The sequence below is a fragment of the Salmo salar genome, chromosome 25, assembly GCF_965601325.2.
Source record: "Salmo salar chromosome 25, fSalSal1, whole genome shotgun sequence".
NCBI lineage: Eukaryota > Metazoa > Chordata > Actinopteri > Salmoniformes > Salmonidae > Salmo > Salmo salar.
Window position 1 is genome coordinate 37,702,756 of NC_138315.1, and position 21,260 is coordinate 37,724,015.

General features: G+C 42.3%; 1 protein-coding gene across 2 annotated transcripts; it reads left to right on the plus strand.

Annotated features, from left to right (window-relative positions):
* Positions 1–1,366: 1,366 nt before the first annotated feature.
* LOC106586693 (tetraspanin-7) lies at positions 1,367–18,354 on the plus strand. 2 transcript variants are annotated; one of them, XM_014174239.3, is made up of 8 exons: positions 1,367–1,582; positions 15,592–15,780; positions 16,485–16,559; positions 17,165–17,260; positions 17,361–17,516; positions 17,607–17,690; positions 17,868–17,948; positions 18,196–18,354. In XM_014174239.3, exons 2-7 carry the CDS (start codon positions 15,637–15,639, stop codon positions 17,934–17,936), a joined length of 624 nt encoding a protein of 207 aa, XP_014029714.1. In that variant the 5' UTR covers positions 1,367–1,582; positions 15,592–15,636; the 3' UTR covers positions 17,937–17,948; positions 18,196–18,354. The 2 variants fall into 2 exon arrangements, with proteins under 2 accessions (XP_014029714.1, XP_014029713.1); XM_014174238.3 differs by lacking the exon at positions 1,367–1,582 and adding an exon at positions 2,359–2,527.
* Positions 18,355–21,260: the final 2,906 nt, after the last annotated feature.

A 21,260-nucleotide genomic window follows, 5' to 3' on the forward strand; every position in this document is an offset into this window, starting at 1 on the left:
TTTGTATAATACACAGTCATTGAGCATTTTGCTCTACCAAGGAGAGGAGGTAACATGGAGATCCTACTATTACTACAGAGGAAGACCTACTGGATTTCCTATTTAAAAACATTGACTCCTAGTGGTCTGAATATTGACTTTGATCTCAGGCCCTTATGAACAGTTATATTTTTTTATGAACAAGTCTTATAAATTAATATATTCTTTCTACAGCTTATCTGCATACACCCAATATGTTCCCCTGTTGTTGATGCTTATTATGCATTATGGTTGAACCAAAAGATGACATGTAACAAAAATTGGAAACAATGAAATATACAGTTGAAGTCGGAGGTTTACATACACCTTAGCCAAATACATTTAAATTCAGTTTTTCACAATTCCTGACATTTAATCCTAGTAAAAATTCCCTGTCTTAGGTCAGTTAGGATCACCACTTTATTTTAAGAATGTGAAATGTCAGAATAATAGTAGAGTGAATGAATTATTTCAGCTTTTATTTATTTCATCACATTCCCAGTGGGTCAGAAGTTTACATACACTCAATTTGTATTTGGTAGCATTGCATCACCGCCTGGTATGCAACTGCTCGGCATCTGACCGTAACATGCTGACCAGACCGGACACGTCGCATGCGCGAGTGTCGCAAAATAAATGTAGAAATCCATGTTATTCAATTATTGCACCCACAATGCTCGCGCGCGCCAACGAGCGTCTGCGATGCCAAGGGCTAAAATAGAACTCCTTTCTATTTCTGACTCAGATAGCGCTGAAAGTCCTGCCTCTCCCATCTCTTCATTGGTTATACCCACATGGGTGATTGAAAGACAACTGTTTTGCCGGTTTTTGTGGTAATACCATGAAAGTTTAGATTTAATTTATGTGGTGATCCATGATGAAAAAGCCTGGAAGGAGGAGAGATGACTAGAAATGATTCGGTTGGCCATTTTATGTGTGGATTAATTGTCGGAGTAGAGGACCTTGTGCATCTCAGGTAAAATAACAACTTAATGTTTATATCCCAGGACAAATTAGCTAGCAACAGCAAGCTAGCTAAATAGGACAAATTAGCTAGCAAGTGCAAGCTAACTAGCTAAATTGCCATACATGTTTAATGCTTTTCGACCTGTCCCCAAATTAATGTCATTGGTTCAGAGTTTGTTTTGATATTTTTTAACCTGCATGTCGTGATCGCGTTTGGTGTAGGGGACAAAATAAATGTATGCACGATGGCGTATGTGCGCAGCCGGTTTGGGTTCCTTGTTAGGCGGTACAGAGGGTAGTGCGAATGTCCCAGTACATCACTGGGGCCAAGCTTCCTGCCACCCAGGACCTATTTAATAGGCGGTGTCAGAGGAAAGCCCATAAAATTGTCAGAGACTCCAGTCACCCAAGTTAGACTGTTTTCTCTGCAACCGCACGGCAAGTGGTACCGGAGCGCCAAGTCTAGGACCAAAAGGCTCCTCAACAGCTTCTACCCCCAAGCCATTAGACTGCTGAACAACTCATAAAATCGCCACCGGACAATTTACTTCGGAGGGAAGAGATCCAGTTTACGTTAGGGACCCTGTACTGTACTTCGGTAAGGCAGTTCTTGTTGTACTCTTATCCTGTTTAATTTGCATGTATTCCAGTACAATGGCACCAAACAGAACAATCTTTCGGCATCTATCCAACATATTATTCCAACACACGATACATTCCTGAATCATCAAGATGATGATAATATCACAGTGTGAATTTGAGAATATCTCACGAGATGGATTTTGGCCGACATTTTCTCTATGATGAAACATTTGATCTCAATACAGCTTTTCCCGAATAGAATGTACGAAGTTTTGTAGACTTGACCCTTTGCCAAAGTAAAACAAAAAAAGAAACATTGTTTAGAAGGAGTGCAAGGGCAAATTGAGTTATTGCGCCTGTGCACTTCACCGAGCAGGCGTTACTTAACGGAAATATGCAAATATATAGTAGAACGTGCCAATAGGATCTTGCTATCTCGTGCTTGGTTCGGCCCACCTCCTTTTTGTTCTGCCCACTATGATTAATTTGCTCTCATTGGAAACAACAGGCTGTGGTCTAACTTGGGTTAGTTATACAAAACATTTGATTCAAACTCTATACTACTGCCCTTGGAAACCCACCTGCTTGAAAGGTCCGCCAGAGGGGGTAATCGAGCTGTCTTATTTTCTCGGGTATTTGTTCCTAACCACAGATCAGGTCTAGGAACAGATTATGAAAACAAATCTTACCTAATATTCAGGAGAAAGAATTTCTGAGCCTGTATCAGTGGTTAGGGGGGGCAATCAAATTCTACTTATGGAGCAAAAATATATTGGCGGCTGCGCTGTGAATGTCTGCGGTGCAGCAGCCGAAAGTCCTCCAGCGGAGAGTCGCGGTACAGCAACGCTTGTAGAAACAGTCCTTTCAGTTTACTGTTGTATGGGCATTGGGCAGAATGGAGACCAAACCAGTGATAACCTTTCTCAAAACCCTTCTCATCGTTTACTCCTTCGTGTTTTGGGTAAGTTAACGTTACCCTTGTTTTATCCATGCCCCAATGTAAGCCTTGGGGAGAACGCTTCCGTCGTTGTAGATGCAGAGCTGTAGGCTACCCGTAAGAACCGTTATTTTTCCATATGTTTGATAAATTCAGTTAATTCGAGGAATTCAGTTAATTCGAGGGTGTACTTATATATTTTTTTATGTCTTCTTGTAGACAATCTCTGCCTTTGTATTCATCTGTGCCTTTGTGATAATGACTTATCAGGGTCATGTTTACAACAACCCCACACGCTTGGAGAAATGCGACATCCTCTGCTGTAACGTTTGGCTTATTTCGTACATTGTCACCTACTCCAGCGTGAGGAAGTCTCGATATGTTGCTCCGTATTTCGAAGTTGTCATTGACCGCAATACATGTCATGCTCATGCGTAGGCTATATAGAGCGCAGCAGCTCTGTAGTCAGAGACGGGTAGAGGTTATCAGTCGAGGCTGTTGACACAGGAAAATCAGCAGCCACTCATGTAACGGTTTCTGTCGGTCCATCGTTTGGTGCGAAGCAGCATGCAAGTGCACTCGTCAATGTCAAGTCTACTGCATGCATAGGTTGCAGTCAATTGTTTTGTCATTGATTTAGCGTTCGACCATAGGTCGCACTATAAAGTCCCGACATGGATGTGCACCTGATGTTTCGTAAACAGCGCATTTCAAATGATTTGTCTGCATCCTGCTAAGTTGTTTGTCTTGACTGACTCACTCTTATACAAGCTCTGTACTTTTGTTATGTCTCCTGAGACTTATCTATCATTGTTATACCATAGCATGTGTTTCTTTAGCCAACTCCTCTGTATATTATTAGGCTATATGACAAACCGTAGCCTACAGATGCATGGGCATCAAGTCAGATGGGGAACTAAGCAAAACATAAGCAATCCCTCTATAGACTATCCTAAGGTAAACGAACTCATCTGGTGTATTTACATATCTTATCATGGGAGATCTTTGTTAGACAAGGATGGAGGAATGCTCCACTGGGCGAAAGGGGTTAATATCAGGGGATATCTTTATCTATGTTTCATCTGATATTTCATTCGATATAAGTAGACATGCTCCAGATACGCGTCTCCTTAATTTCATATACGAAGCTAGGGTATTCTCCGTAATGGGAGTTTCTACATGCATCCAATCCTGACCTCAGACATCTCCCTTCAACCATGAGTCCAGGGAGATATCGGGAGTGCCATGAGATAAATTCAAGACATGCACCCGATGCGCATGCACCCGTTTATATATTTCTAGAATATTTTAACTCCGGAAAGGGTGTCAACATGCTGACATATCTTAGCCTTTATACGTAGGCATGAACGAATCCACATTACCTAACTTTCTCAATAGATATTCGTATATTATATGTAATTGTCTGATCAAAAATGAACTAAATCCGACTCATGATCAATGTCCAGCGCCCAAATTATTTTACCTGTTCAGGCGCCGAAAATCATTGTGCTTCTTCACATGAAGGTGACATATCTGAGCATGCATTTACACAATATTCAGTAGTAGGCTACAGGGCACGGAAAGGCAGACGTCGTCATATTTAATCCAAGTTGCTATTTCCAAAGCACATCTCTGCTATTTATGTTTAAAAATTGCAGCAATCAAATCCAGAGCTCCAATCACAAACAGTTTTCTGTAAAGAAGCAAACGTAGACCAACCTTTGCTAAAAAAATGAATTGTATTTATTTTACAGAAAATAAAACGTGTACACCCTCAATACCCTGCCCTGTTTGTTATGGACATGGATGCTGATTGGAATCGTCAACAGCGGTCCCGCGCAGTGCAAACCGGCACTGTGGTGTTGGGCTGTGATCCACTCAAAACTGTCAATGCATAAAATCTAAATTGTGTCAATATTGAAAGAAACTATTGTCATTTCACATAACCATACCACAAGATAGCTACTATACATGCTTCATTCATAACAAAACGAACTGAAACAAGCTAACGTTAGCTAGCTAACCAATTTGCTAGTTAGCTAGCTAATTAAATGTGTTTGCTTGATAGCTTATATTAATCACTAAAACAAAATATGCCTAAATGTTGTTTAAAACATTAGCTGTCACCTTGAGGTTTGATATGGGGTACAAATATTTTTCCCTGAAGGGAAGGCAATTTCGTTATTTGTTAGCTAGCTAGGCTGCCAGTTAGCTTTTACCCCCCTTTCAAGCCTAGCTAGCTAGCCCTAATGGCTGCTGGCCAAATTAGCTAAATTTTTTTATTGTAGTTACTAAGATAAATAAAATCTCAAATTAGCTACTCACTTTAGCGTTAACTTCTTTGACATATTTTCTGAAGAGCTTCTCACTTTTTTTCTCCAGTTGTCCATGCGACCACATACTATTTACACACTCATTTGTGGTGCCCAAATGCAAAAAATGACAGCTCGAACTCCATAGCAGAAAATACCTGATTCTTGTTGCTAGGCTACCAGTTAGTGTTTTTAGTTTGCGGTTTGCGGGCGCCTCTATGCAGATTGGAATACAACAATTATAGCTAGTGTCTGAAAGAATGATATGGATTTAATATTTGTCAAATTATTGAGCATGTCCTCAAAACTCAAATAAGCGTCAGAGATTGTCATTATTTAGCATATCAAAAAGCATATCAAGATCCTGATATGGACCTCAGTCAAGAGCATATGCATTATGTGCTGAGAAAATATACTATGTAGGCCTTCTGTCAGTATTTGTCATCATATCGAACAAATAAGATGTCCAGATAGGCCTATCCCAGGATATCTAATGAGTCAAGGCAATACCATGTATGATATCCAGAGGGAATGCATGAAAGAAAAATATGGATTTTATATTTGTCAAATTATTGAGCATGTGCTGAAAACTCAGAAATGAATCAGAAATTGTTCTTATTTTCAGCAGATAAAAAGCATATCAAGATCCGGATATGGACCTCAGCCAAGAGAAGCATATCTGGAATCAATATAGCTTCATATCTTGAAAACAGATATGCGATGTATACAGTCAGTATTTGTCAACATGAAGAGCGAAAATAGGATGTCACATATCGCAGGATATTGAATGAGTCCATATGTGGCCATAGGAAATGTCCATGTGTGATATTTGGAGTAATCCCAATATCATATATGTCTAAAAGATATGGTGCATATCCACAAAACTCTAAATATGCATTGGAAATGGTTTGTATTCTCTAGAATATCAAAAAAACGTTTCATGTAAAGATATCCCCTGATATGGACCCTTTTCTCCCAGTGCTCCTCCTAGACCTTCAGGTCTGGGATCAGTTGACCCTGTCCCCAGTCTTAACCTGAACCCCCAAGGCCATACAGTATAACTCAAATCTGGCCTCGGATCAGCATTTACATGTGAGACAAGAAAATCAGAGGCTGTACATGTCTCTCTCAGCAAGCATTTAGTGCCTGTCATAGATACTAACATTTATATTTAGTCCGGTCAGTCAGAGCAGCCTTAACGCTTCCACACCCTAGTCTGCATATGATCACATCTCCCCAGCAGGAAGGAGTAGCCAACTGGATCAGTGGTCTCACCCCCGGGGCAGGGCAACAGCTCGTCTCATTTCCGGGGGGTCGGGGGAACTAGGGATGGGCTGTCAGCGGGGTGGTTGTTGGTGGTGGTTTGAAATTCTTCAGATAGTTTAGTTCCTGAGTTTCACTGTCGTCAGCTTGTCATGACAGCTGATGTCTTCCGGCGAGTGGTTCAGACTCCAGTTCACACGGTGTCGTTTGAAGTGGTGCCTATGCCGGTAGGGTATGTGAAACACTGACATGTTTTAATGTTCCTGTTAAAAATAGAACTCATGATTTCTCTTTTAGGGACTGGTGGGAAAGGGGTCATCCGTTGTGTGTCCTATTGTATTGGGGACTGGTTTTGTCAGTGTTGTCATGGTTGCTGGTTTCTGTGTAATCTCTCAGATTGCATTGGATTTTATCAGTTAGATATTGCCTTGTTGCCACTGATACAGAATCCAATGTTTTCTTCATTGTCCTAGGTAATGGTTCCGATTGTTAGTGTAATCTGATAATAGATCTGGGACTAAGGGCAACCTTCTACATCGGTCGATGCGTCACAATAGCAACATCATCACTTCCTCCTACCTGAGCCTGGGTTTTGATTTTAAACAGATGACATCAGTTATATTGAAAGCAGACAAACCCACAATCTAATCTAGCTTCTGGCCTGAATATCGATACAATGGATGGAAGGATGTTTATAATATAAAGACAAGGCTAGACTGTGCTTTCAGAAACTATTCACACACTGACTTTTTCCACATTTTGTTGTGTTACGGTCTGAATTTTAAATGGTTTAACTTGGGATTTTTTTGTCTCTGGCCTACACATAATTCCCCATAATGTCAAAGTGGAATTATGTTTAGACATTTTTACAAATTAATAAAAAATGAAAAGCTGAAAATATCTTGAGTCAATAAGTATTCAACCCCTTTGTTATGGCAAGCCTAAATAAGTTCAGGAGTCAAAATTTGCTTAACAAGTTGCACTCTGTGTGCAATAGTGTTTAACGTGATTTTTTTTATGACTACCTCATCTCTGTACACCACACATATAATTATCTGTAAAGTCCCTCAGTCGAGCAGTGAATTTCAAGCACAGACGCAACCACAAAGACCAGGGAGATTTTCCAATGCCTTGCAAAGAAGGGCACCTATTGGTAGATGGGTAAAAATTAAAAAGCAGGCATTGAATATCCATTTGAGGATGGTCAAGTTATTAATTACACTTTGGATGGTGTATCAATACACCCAGTCACTACAAAGATACAGGCGTCCTTCCTAACTCAGTTGCCGGAGAGGAAGGAAACCGCTCAGTCCAGGTGTGTCTTTAAAACAGTTAGAGCTTAATGGCTGTGATAGGACAAAACTGAGGTTGGATAAACAACATTTTAGTTACTCCACAAAACTAACCTCATTGATAGAGTGAAAAGAAGGAAGCATGTGCAGAATAAAAATATTCTAAAACATGTACCTGTTTGCAACAAGGCACTAAAGTAATACTGCTAAAAATGTGGCAAAGCAATTCACTTTTTTTCCTGAATACAAAGGGTTATGTTTGTGGAAAATCCAACACAACAGATTACTGAGTACGATTCTCCAGGTTTTCAAGCATAGTAGTGGCTGCATCATGTTATGGTAATGCTTGTAATCGTTATGCTGGGGAGTTTCTCAGCATAAAAAAGAAACGGAACTAAGCACAGGCAAAATCCTAGAAAACCTGGTTCGGCCTGCTTTCCACAAGATGCTGGGAGATACAGTTGAAGTCGGAAGTTTACATACACTTAAGGTTGGAGTCATTAAAACACATTTTTCAACCACTCCACACATTTCTTGTTAACAAACTATAGTTTTGGCAAGTCGGTTAGGACATCTACTTTGTGCATGACACAAGTAATTTTTCCAACAATTGTTTACAGAGAGATTATTTCACTTATAATTCACTGTAGCACAATTTCAGTGGGTCAGAAGTTTACTAAGTTGACTGTGCCTTTAAACAGCATGGACAATTCCAGAAAATGATGCCATGGCTTTAGAAGCTTCTGATAGGCTAATTGAAATCATTTGAGTCAATTGGAGGTGTACCTGTGGATGCATTTCAAGGCCTACCTTCAAACTCAGTGCCTCTTTGCTTGACATCATGGGAAAATCAAAAGAAATCAGCCAAGACCTCAGAAAAAAAATTGTAGACCTCCACAAGTCTGATTCATCCTTGGGAGCAATTTCCAAACACCTGAAGGTACCACGTTCATGTGTACAAACAATAGTACGCAAGTATAAACACCATGGAACCACGCAGCCGTCATACCGCTCAGGAAGGAGACGCGTTCTGTCTCCTAGAGATGAATGTACTTTGGTGTGGAAAGTGAAAATCAATCCCAGAACAACAGCAAAGGACCTTGTGAAGATGCTGGAGGAAACAGGCACAAAAGTATCTATATCCACAGTAAAACGAGTCCTATATCGACATAACCTGAAAGGCTGCTCAGCAAGGAAGAAGCCACTGCTCCAAAACCACCATAAAAAAACCAGACTACAGGTTGCAACTGCACATGGGGACAAAGAGAAATGTCCTTCTGGTCTGATGAAACAAAAATATAACTATTTGGCCATAATGACCATCGTTATGTTTGGAGGAAAAAGGGGGAGGCTTGCAAGCCGAAGAACACCATCCCAACCGTGAAGCACAGGGGTGGCAGCATCATGTTGTGGAAGTGCTTTGCTGCAGGAGGGACTGGTGCACTTCACAAAATAGAATGGCATTATGAGGAAGGAAAATTATGTGGATATATTGAAGAAACATCTCAAGACATCAGTCAGGAAGTTAAAGCTTGGTCGCAAATGGGTCTTCCAAATGGACAATGAACCCAAGCATACTTCCAAAGTTGTCAAAATGGCTTAAGGACAACAAAGTCAATGTATTGGAGTGGCCATCACAAAGCCCTGACCTTAATCCCATAGAACATTTGTGGGCAGAACTGAAAAAGTGTGTGCCAGCAAGGAGGCTAACAAACCTGACTCAGTTACACCAGCTCTGTCAGGAGGAATGGGCCAAAATTCAAACAACTTATTGTGGGAAGCTTGTGGAAGGCTACCCAAAACGTTTGACCCAAGTTAAACAATTTAAAGGCAATGCTACCAAATACTAATTGAGTGTATGTAAACTTCTGACCCACTGGGAATGTGATGAAAGAAATAATCGCTGAAATAAATCATTCTCTCTACTATTATTCTGACATTTCACATTCTTAAAAATAAAATGGTGATCCTAACTGACCTAAAACATGGAATTTTTTTTCTTGGATTAAATATCAGGAATTGTGAAAAACTGAGTTTAAATGTATTTGGCTAAGGTGTAAACTTCCGACTTTAACTGTAAATTCACCTTTCAGCAGGACAATAACCAAAAACACAAGTCCAAATCTACACTGTAGTTGTTTACCAAGAAGACATTGAATGTTCCTGAGTGGCCGAGTTACAGTTTTGACTTCAATGTGTAACGGGTGTCGTAAGGATCAGACCAAAACGCAGCGGGAACGTGTATACTCATTCTTTTTAATGTGAACAAGTAAAAACAAACAAATCACGTATACAAAACGAACGCCACTAACAGTCCAATCAGGTGCTCATACAACAACCCCCAAATCCCAGGTGAAAAAAAAGGGCTACCTAAGTATGACTCCCAATCAGCAACAACGAAGTACAGCTGTTCCTGATTGAGAGCCATACCAGGCCAACAAAGAAATACACAACATAGAAATACAAAACATAGAACAATGACCAAAAACCCCGGAACACTCTAAACAAACACCCCTCTTACATAATAACATAACCCAACAAACCACGAACCACATAAAACAAACACAACCTGCCACACTCTGACCAAATTACAATAACAAATAACCCCTTTACTGGTCAGAACGTGACAATATGCTTAAATCTATGGCAAAAGACTTGAAAATGGTTGTCAAGCAATGATCAACAACCAATTTGACAGAGCTTGAAGAATTTTGAAAAATATAATTGGCAAATATTGTACAATGCAGGTGTGGAAAACTCTTAATTACCCAGAAAGCCTCACAGCTGTAATTGCTGCCGAACGTGATTATAATATGTATTCAGTGGTGTAAAGTACTTAAGTAAAAATACTTGAAAGTACTACTTAAGTCGTTTGGGTTATCTGTACTTTACTATTTATATTTTTTACCAGTTTTAATTTTAATTCACTACATTCCTAAAGAAAATGCTGTACTTATTACTCCATACATTTTCGCTGACACCCAAAAGTACTCGTTACATTCTGAATGCTTAGCAGGACAGGAAAATTGTCTTATCAAGAGAACATCGTTGGTCATCCCTACTGCCTCTGATCTGGCGGACACACTAAACACATGCTTCGTTTCTAAATTATGTCTATGTGTTGGAGCGTGCCCCTGGCTATCCGTAAATAACAAAATAAAAATAAAATGATGCTGTATGGTTTGCTTAATACAAGGAATTTGAAATGATTTATACTTTTACTTTTGATACTTAAGTATATTTTAGCAATTACTATTATTTTTTATACTTAAGTATATTTAAAACCAAATACTTTTAGACGTTTACTCAAGTAGAATTTTACTGAGTGACTTTTTTTACTTTTACTTGAGTCATTTTCTATTACTGTATCTTTACCTTTACTCAAGTATGACAATTGGGTATTTTTTCCACCACTGCATGTATTGACTCGGGTGTGAATACTTATGTAAACAAGATATTTCTGTATTTCATTTTCATTTTCACACAAAAATGTGTGCTGTTGGGCGTACTGGAGGACTGGAGTTGGGAAACACTGGGGTATTGTGTGTAGATGGGTGAAAAAAAAAAAGTATATTTAATTAATTTTGAATGTGGAATAAATTAAGGGGTATGAATACTTTCTGAAGGCACTGTAGATAGATAGATAGATTGACATTGCAATAAAAAACACAATTTAAAGGTATGTCTGCAAACACCACACTGCAGAACTCACCTCTCAGTGCCCTTGGAGAAGAGCACACATACAACATCCTGTTGTCACCACAGAAACGCTGCCATGAACACGTGACTGTGTGTGTGGGTAAGGAAATCTCTTTGTGTAGGCATAACTGTGGTGTGTGTGTGTGTGTGTGTGCCTGCGTGCATGCTAACGGTATAACTCATGATGAAGATATTATAATTCATCAGATATTTCTAAAAGATTTTCCAGAAAAAAGTTGACTTCAAAATCCCTTGGTAATATGGTAATGTATGATAATCTGCTAACAATTTTTTTTCTTCTGTTTTATAGAAACAACCAAGTTTTTGTTGGTAAATAAGATATTAGGTGAATATCAGCAATAATTGGTTTGAGGAATAAAGCATTATCTAGGCAGTGTTCTTATAATGATGGCAGACGGTCCAGGCTCTTCTGCATGGACATTAGTACCAGCCCACACACAGGCCAGGAGATGGAGCCTCGTTGATTTATCTGTTCAGTTCCCTACACTCAGAGAACAGCAAGGCCTCTAACAGTGATGGATTGGCAAAATACTGTACAGTATGTAATACCAGCTACAGTACCAGCTACAGTACAGAGGGAGATCTGAGATTGAATCATTAATGCAGTGTTCGTGTTAGTTTCCACTCATTACCATACAGAACCCTCTGGACTGTACTGGAGTCATTACTAGACTAAGCTCTCTGGACTGTACTGGAGTCATTACTAGACTGAGCTCTCTGGACTGTACTGGAGTCATTACTAGACTGAGCTCTCTGGACTGCACTGGAGTCATTACTAGACTGAGCTCTCTGGACTGCACTGGAGTCATTACTAGACTGAGCTCTCTGGACTGTACTGGAGTCATTACTAGACTGAGCTCTCTGGACTGCACTGGAGTCATTACTAGACTGAGCTCTCTGGACTGCACTGGAGTCATTACTAGACTGAGCTCTCTGGACTGCACTGGAGTCATTACTAGACTGAGCTCTCTGGACTGCACTGGAGTCATTACTAGACTGAGCTCTCTGGACTGCACTGGAGTCATTACTAGACTGAGCTCTCTGGACTGCACTGGAGTCATTACTAGACTGAGCTCTCTGGACTGCACTGGAGTCATTACTAGACTGAGCTCTCTGGACTGCACTGGAGTCATTACTAGACTGAGCTCTCTGGACTGCACTGGAGTCATTACCAGACTGAGCTCTCTGGACTGCACTGGAGTCATTACTAGACTGAGCTCTCTGGACTGCACTGGAGTCATTACTAGACTGAGCTCTCTGGACTGTACTGGAGTCATTACTAGACTGAGCGCTCTGGACTGTACTGGAGTCATTACTAGACTGAGCGCTCTGGACTGTACTGGAGTCATTACTAGACTGAGCTCTCTGGACTGTACTGGAGTCATTGCTAGACTGAGCTCTCTGGACTGTACTGGAGTCATTACTAGACTGAGCTCTCTGGACTGTACTGGAGTCATTACTAGACTGAGCTCTCTGGACTGTACTGGAGTCATTACTAGACTGAGCTCTCTGGACTGTACTGGAGTCATTACTAGACTGAGCTCTCTGGAGTCATTACTAGACTGAGCTCTCTGGACTGCACTGGAGTCATTACTAGACTGAGCTCTCTGGACTGTACTGGAGTCATTACTAGACTGAGCTCTCTGGACTGTACTGGAGTCATTACTAGACTGAGCTCTCTGGACTGTACTGGAGTCATTACTAGACTGAGCTCTCTGGACTGCACTGGAGTCATTACTAGACTGAGCTCTCTGGACTGCACTGGAGTCATTACTAGACTGAGCTCTCTGGACTGTACTGGAGTCATTACTAGACTGAGCTCTCTGGACTGTACTGGAGTCATTACTAGACTGAGCTCTCTGGACTGTACTGGAGTCATTACTAGACTGAGCTCTCTGGACTGTACTGGAGTCATTACTAGACTGAGCTCTCTGGACTGTACTGGAGTCATTACTAGACTGAGCTCTCTGGACTGTACTGGAGTCATTACTAGACTGAGCTCTCTGGACTGTACTGGAGTCATTACTAGACTGAGCTCTCTGGACTGTACTGGAGTCATTACTAGACTGAGCTCTCTGGAGTCATTACTAGACTGAGCTCTCTGGACTGCACTGGAGTCATTACTAGACTGAGCTCTCTGGACTGCACTGGAGTCATTACTAGACTGAGCTCTCTGGACTGTACTGGAGTCATTACTAGACTGAGCTCTCTGGACTGTACTGGAGTCATTACTAGACTGAGCTCTCTGGACTGCACTGGAGTCATTACTAGACTGAGCTCTCTGGACTGTACTGGAGTCATTACTAGACTGAGCTCTCTGGACTGTACTGGAGTCATTACTAGACTGAGCTCTCTGGACTGTACTGGAGTCATTACTTATGAATGCTTAAGAAATAAACATATTCCAAGATAAGAGGGAAATGTTATTGATTTAGTTCAGTGACCTCAGTCTCTAAAGACCTCAGTCTTTTAATTAGTAAAGAACAGTCCAGGTTTGGACAGCAGTGAGTGCATGTAGACTTATGGGGTGGAGGGGCTTTGTCACCTGCTGTTCATACAAGGTTGTAGTGTGAAAGAGAGGAGGAGGAGAGGGAGGGTTTCTGTATGTTCAGGCTGAGCTCTGCTTGGATACTGCAGCACCTCAGAGACAGACTGTCTCCATGGTAACAGACATTTAACTCTGGCCCTGTCAGCCAAGCAGTCTCTGTCTCTGACTCCTCTCCCAGTGTTCTTCCATCCCAAAATACTGAGACATTTTCTTTATGTTCGTAGTATTCTTATATTTTATTATTTCTTATTGTTGTTGCATTGTCGAGAAGGAACCTGCAAGTCACCGGAGGTTGGTGGCATCTTAATTGGGGAGGACGTGCTCGTGGTAATGGCTGGAGTGGAATTAGTTCCATGTGCTTGATGCGATTCCATTTGCTCCATTCCAGCCATTATTATGAGCCATCCTTCCATCAGCAGCCTCCACTGGTGCAAGTAAGCATTTTGTTGGACTGTGTATACCATGTGTATCCTGTGCATACCACTAATAAAACTTGAAACGTGTTTGGCCCAGCCCAGCACTAACGCATTGCTGTGCGCCTCCCAAATGTTGTAACAATGCAGAGGGTTCCTTATGTCTCTGCATTGACATGATTGGTTGACGGTAGGGGGGGTCCTGTATAAACACAAACTCACTTCCTTGAAAACTTCCTTCACAACAGCTCTGTGCTGCTCCGTGAAGTGTGAATCCCCTGACTTCTGCAGAGGCCGTATCACTGTAAATGCTGCACGGCCAATGAAGACTTCGGATTGACCATGTAGCACCTTTTAGCAAACGTTCTCTCTGTGTGGTGTTTTGGGAAACGTATGTTACATCTTCGGCAGTTGTAAGAAAGATGCATCGTTAAAACACTCGGAACCTTGAGTTCAATCGCTATCGGGAAACCGGGCCCCGCACTGCACCTCATTCAGGTAATGGTAATTCATTTAGATCACATTTGGGCCCATACACCTTCCAATAAACTATGTCACATTGTGTTTGTGTATTTGTGTGCTGTGCGTGTGTGTACATGTGGGTCTGATTTACATGCTGGTGTGTGTGTGCTGTCCTGCAGTATGGCAGCACCAGGCAGATGGACCTCTTTGAGGGGCACTGGGGGGGTGAAGACGGTTTGGCACCAGGCTTTGCTAGTAGAGTGTCTTTGACAGATCGGCACCCCCACTGTACCCATCACAAAAAAGCAGCCCCCCCCCAGCTGGTGAACAGGGGCTTTTAGCTGGCTCACACAACACACTCCTTTATGACAGGCCTTCATTACAAATGCTAAGAGCAGCGTAACAGAAGGAAGCGGCCCGCTCTGGATCAATGGGTCCTTTTGATTCACTCCCTCTGTGTGTGTGTGTGTGTGTGTGTGTGTGTGTGTGTGTGTGTGTGTGTGTGTGTGTGTGTGTGTGTGTGTGTGTGTGTGTGTGTCGTGTTCCACAGGAAAATATCAACATATCCATTTGCCTTCGAACTCTTCCCCATCCCTTCTCTCTCTCTCTCTCTCTCTCTCTCTCTCTCTCTCTCTCTCTCTCTCTCTCTCTCTCTCTGCACTCCCCTTTCTGTTCTCACACTTAGAAACAACCACTGTTTACTCCTTGGTCAGAAAGGACAATCTGAAAGGTTGATCTAGTGATCACATATCTACATTTAAACCTGCTATCAATTATACTGAGCTGATCTTATATCTGAGTCTAGTGGCAACTTTATTCTCCCACACTACAGAGAGGCAAGAGGGCTCTGCATTGTTGAGCAACATGGTGGTGTTCTCTAATGTTCACTCAGCACCATCGGTAGACCTAAGCAACACTGCATTCTGCTGGCTGAATAGTGTACCTCTGGATATCAACATCTCTCGCTCTCTTTCTCTCATATTCTCTCCTATCTCTTCTCCCCTAACCATCATCTCCCTTTACTCATCTATGTCCCCTATTTGTTCTCTCTCTCTCTCTCTCTCTCTCCCTCCTCCAGATCACAGGAGCGATCCTCTTGGCAGTGGGAGTATGGGGGAAGTTTATGATCGGCCCGTATATCTCTCTGATAGCTGAGAACACCACCAACGCTCCGTATGTCCTCATCGGCACTGGGACTGTCATCATCGTCTTTGGCCTGTTCGGATGCTTCGCCACCTGCAGGGGGAGCCCATGGATGCTCAAACTGGTGAGGGGAGAGGAAGAGGAGTGTGCAGGCAAACACACACACACACTGGAGCTGTGAATCTTCAGCTGGGGTTGTGAAGAATTGTTTTCATGCTGATTAATAGAGTGTAGTTAGAGAAACACAGTGCTAATTATCGACATAACACATAATTCTCACTAGCCTGTCCCCATCACTAGCCTGTCCCGTCCCCATCACTAGCCTGTCCCGTCCCCATCACTAGCCTGTCCCGTCCCCATCACTAGCCTGTCCCGTCACCATCACTAGCCTGTCACCATCACTAGCCTGTCACCATCACTAGTCTGCCCCGTCCCCATCACTAGCCTGCCCCGTCCCCATCACTAGGGTGTCCCGTCCCCATCACTAGCCTGTCCCGTCCCCATCACTAGCCTGTCCCGTCCCCATCACTAGCCTGTCCCGTCCCCATCACTAGCCTGTCCCATCACTAGCCTGTCCCATCACCAGCCTGTCCCGTCCCCATCACTAGCCTGCCCCGTCCCCATCACTAGCCTGTCCCGTCCCCATCACTAGCCTGTCCCATCACTAGCCTGTCCCGTCACCATCACTAGCCTGTCACCATCACTAGCCTGTCACCATCACTAGCCTGTCACCATCACACACAACCTCTCTGTATATGTAGCTTATTTCTCTTTTATTTCCACTTCTTTGTCCCCCTTCTCTCTCTTTCTTTCTCTCTCTCTCTGCAGTATGTAATGTTCTTGTCCCTGGTGTTCCTAGCTGAGTTGGTGGCTGGGATCTCTGGCTTTGTTTTTCGTCATGAGGTCAGTTTCTTTATTTGAACTGCATTACCCACAGTTCATCTGGACCTTTCTCAGCTGAGTACCTGCCAGTAGAGATACATCACCTGTGTGTGTATGTGGACGTATTTAACTATACTTGTTGGGACCAGAAGTCCCCACAAGAAAATTAACAAACAAATATTTGACCAACTGGGGACATTTTGTTAGTCCCCACAAGGTCAAATTCTATTTCTACGGGGTTAAGGTTAGAATTAGTGTTAGGGTTAGGTTTAGGGTTAAGGTTAGGTTTTGGGGTTAAGGTTAGGGTAAGAGTTAGGTTTAGGGGTTAGGGAAAATAGGATTTTGAATGGGATAGAATTTTGTGTCCCCATAAGGTTAGTTCTACAAGACTGTATGTGTGTGGGGGCTTTTATTACTATCCTTGTGGGTACCCCAACAGTCCCCACAAGGATAGTAAAACCAGGAAAATGTTCCCTTGTGGGGACATTTCCAAGGTCCACACGAGGACAAAGGCTATTGGGTTAGGGTTACAATTAGGTTTACGGTTAGGGAAAATAGGACTTTTAATGGGAATACATTTTAAGGCTCCACAAGGATAGTAAAACATATGCTGTGTGTGTCCACAGATAAAAGGTACCTTCCTGAGAACGTATACAGACGCCGTGTTGAATTATGATGCTGAGGATGAGAAGAGCCTGGCTGTGGACAACGTCCAAAGCAGCGTGAGTCCCAACAACAACATCAACAACGACAACATCAACAAAACTACTATTGTCACAACAATACAAAAATGTAATCACGTCTATGTGTGTCTCTCTCCAGCTGCGTTGCTGTGGGGTGTACAACTACACCAGCTGGTTGGGCAGTGTGTTCTACCCTGCTAACGGCTTTCCCCTGAGCTGCTGCTCCAACTCCTCTGACTGCAGCCCTCAGGACCTCCGCAACACCACCATAAACCACACCAAGGTCTACCAGCAGGTCTGTGTGTGTGTTACCCGTCCACTGTGTTACACACTATCCCGTATATGTTACATACTAACCCATCCCCTGTGTTTTTTTGTGTTTCAGGGCTGTTATGAACTGGTAACCTCCTTCCTTGAGACCAACATGGCCATCATCGCGGGAGTAACATTTGGAATTGCCTTCTCACAGGTGAGATGGAGAATGTGTTGTCTGATGATAGGAGTGCTGTGTCTAAGTTCACTATAATCTAAAGTTAAATTATCTCACGTCTCTACACATCTATCACCCCCATTTCCTCTCTCTCTCTCTCTCTCTCTCTCTCTCTCTCTCTCTCTCTCTCTCTCTCTCTCTCTCTCTCTCTCTCAGTTGATTGGCATGTTGCTGGCCTGCTGTCTGTCCAGGATCATTACTGCTAATCAGTATGAGATGGTGTAGCAGGGAGAGCAGGTAAGTGGCTACTCTGTCACACACACACACACAAGCATGCACACACATGAATATCAAATTCAGCAGATGCTTCTATCCAAAGCAACTTATAGTCATGCGTGCATATGCACAGTTGGTCCCGGGAATCAAACACACTATCCTGGGCCATGCTCTACCAACTGAGCTACAGAGGACCACACACACACATTATATATACAGACATATCTATAGTTGTCTAAGAGCCTGTGTGGTGGTTGTTTGTTTGTAGGGCGATGAAGAGGAGAGGGCGAACAGCACCTTGGTAGACTGGGACAGAAGATCCCTACAACACTAGCACACTGTATCACTAAATCTCTCTCTCTCTCTCTCTCTCTCTCTCTCTCTCTCTCTCTCTCTCTCTCTCTCTCTCTCTCTCTCTCGTAAATAAGTACCATTCCTTAACTTGCCTTTGTGCCATGAAGGCTTTCTCACAGTACCTTCAACTCTACTGAGGAACTCAGGTTGTAGGTGGAATTTTCTAGTAAGCACTTATGTAAAATCAGCTTACCCTCCCCAATGCAACACTGACCTTGGTTAAGCATCTATGGGCAACTTAATCCTGCTCCATATTACAAGTTTAGCCATCTCTAACACTTTGGGTAGAAGTTGTCCTTAGGGACAGATCTAGGAACAGGTCAGCTGAAGCCTTGATGCTAAACTTAACTATTAGGGTGATGAATGGACATCTGACCCTGCATCAGTGCTTAGCGCCAACATCATCCTGCTCCTTAGCACTCTTTGACCCCCCTGTCTCCCTGTCCTCTCACAGCACCCCCTTGTGGTCTGGCATGCTCCATACAGGGCCTAGCATTTAAAAAGCAATGCACAGATTTGTATGAAATTATTAACCCACATTTAAAGATATACAGTAGCCAGCATACACTGTATTTTCATAATGTTTCTGATCACCGCTGTAAATACCCAAGCTACACACATATAGAGAAGATATGTTGATATAACATTGAGAGAGCGTTTTAGAGCTAACTTTTAGCCTTTCATTTGCATCCCTGCTTTTTCGCTGCTTCATGGATGATATCTCAGACTTTTGTGTCCATATCTATGATGTTAGCTTACAATGAACTAACTGTGTAATCAATTTGGTCTCTGGATGTGTAGATGTCTTGATAATTAATAATTTATTATTATAACAATTAATGAAGTGTGTGTGTCAAGTTTGGTTCGGAACACGGAGCTGTTCCGATTTAATATGTGACCGTAGGTTCTTTTTATATATGTGAGCCTCGAATTTTGTCGGATAAATATATTCTTTATTGATTTGATCGATGTTATGTGTTTTTGTGGCACACGTTGAGATGTATAGGCTTATGTTTATTTCATGTTATATTCATAGTATGTCTGCCTTTCTGTCTGCACACTTACGAGTGTGAGTGAGAAAGAGTTGAGGTGGTTACAAGTGGGGAGAGTCGTCTACTGGAATAGGGTGGGAATAGGATGAGAATAGGATGGGAATAGGGTGAGAATAGGATGGGAATAGGGTGGGAATAGGATGGGAATAGGATGGGAATAGGGTGGGAATAGGGTGGGAATAGGGTGGGAATTGGGTGGGAATAGGATGGGAATAGGATGGGAATAGGGTGGGAATAGGGTGGGAATAGGATGAGATTTGGGTGGGAATAGGGTGGGAATTCGGTGGGAATAGGATGAGATTTGGGTGGGAATTGGGTGGGAATAGGATGAGATTTGGGTGGGAATAGGGTGGGAATTGGGTGGGAATAGGATGAGATTTGGGTGGGAATAGGGTGGGAATTGGGTGGGAATAGGATGAGATTTGGGTGGGAATAGGGTGGGAATTGGGTGGGAATAGCGTGTTTTTTGAGATTCAGTCAATGCTCATATTCTTGTAAGGCCAATGATATGATGCAACACTCAGACTGGTGTTTCATATGGTGTTGTGTATGTATGTTCATGTCTCAAAGTCATGATGGTCTCTCTGCTATACAGAGGATCTCAAACCTGTTTTTGGGGCTTTCACGTGTATGCTGTTTTCTCTAATCACTCAGATTTACAAAACTGTTTTGCATTAAATCCTTTTACGGAACAGGGTTGGGTACAATTCGAATTGAAGGCAGTCAATTCAGGCATTGATTTGAATTTAAAATTGAAAAACTTAAATAGCTTCTCCGTTTCAGTTTATTGAGAAGTCATTAAAAATAGATGCCCTTTTTCAATCATTGAACTGGAATTTCAGTTTAACTCCTGAATTAACTGCTTTCAATTCGAATTGAGCACAACCCTATTACAGGAAGGATGACTGGTACTTACTTAGAAACTGCATGGTAAAATGGTAATTACACGACAATAACCTATGGAACACATTGTTGGGGACTAAATTGGAGCACCGCTCCATATACAAGGCAAATAATAAGGTAACTGAACCTTAAAATAAAGTGCTACTAACAACTCCCAGTCTATTGAAATTACTTTCCTAAAACAGATGGATTTAGAAATGTGAAACTACTGAAATTCCAATTTGTATTGAAATCCAGCAAACACAGGGGGTTCTCACCTCCAGCAGAGTAGAAAGACAGTTTACTGTTATTAAGTAGATCATTAAATCTAACTAAACTAACGCAAACCTGTAGAAGACCAGTCAATAAATATCGCAATCTACAGTTGCAGCATTAATGAAAATATTAAACGTTGTATTGTACATAAGCCAACCTTTTTAATAACTGCACCAGCTCCTGTAGCATGCCAATACAGTCTGTTCTGTTGTTGATATTGTAACTATCAGTGATATCTGTATTAATAAACAATCCTCATAACTTTACAGTTGAATTGCTGTGTCTTGAAGTGTATTCTCTACACTCTTTCTCTCTCCTCCCCCTTCTTTCCTTCACTTATTCTCTACTTCCCCTCCACTTTTCACCTTCACCATCCCCCCTGTAGCTGTCTCTCTTCCCACATTCTCCCTCGACTCTTCTCCCTCCCTCCCTCCCTCCCTCCCTCCCTCCCTCCCTCCCTCACTCCCTCCCTCCCTCCCTCCCTCCCTCCCTCCCTGTGTTAAAGACCTCTGCCATGAATCATATTAGCATGAAACAAAAGCAGGAGACATGAATACTAGGCTAGAGAGGACGTCACTGATGCATTTCACCCCCTTCCTTCTTCTACCCTGGTTTTGTCACAGATCTGAACACTAGGTGGCGCTATTGCTACACAAACAAACCCAAGTCCTTTCAGGACTGCTAAGTCTACACAAAGGATGGTCAAACCTCCTCTTCAGAGCTCCTCTGTGATGTGGAATAGTCCTGAATGTTCCAGGTAGAAATTGAA

Excerpts from the sequence above, each read along its gene's own strand:
- LOC106586693 (XM_014174238.3), top strand. The coding sequence starts at position 2,462 with ATGGAGACCAAACCAGTGATAACCTTTCTCAAAACCCTTCTCATCGTT. Across the intron at positions 2,528-15,591 it reads TTTACTCCTTCGTGTTTTGG|ATCACAGGAGCGATCCTCTT; the intron begins GTAAGTTAACGT and ends TCCCTCCTCCAG. Across the intron at positions 17,261-17,360 it reads TGGACAACGTCCAAAGCAGC|CTGCGTTGCTGTGGGGTGTA; the intron begins GTGAGTCCCAAC and ends GTCTCTCTCCAG.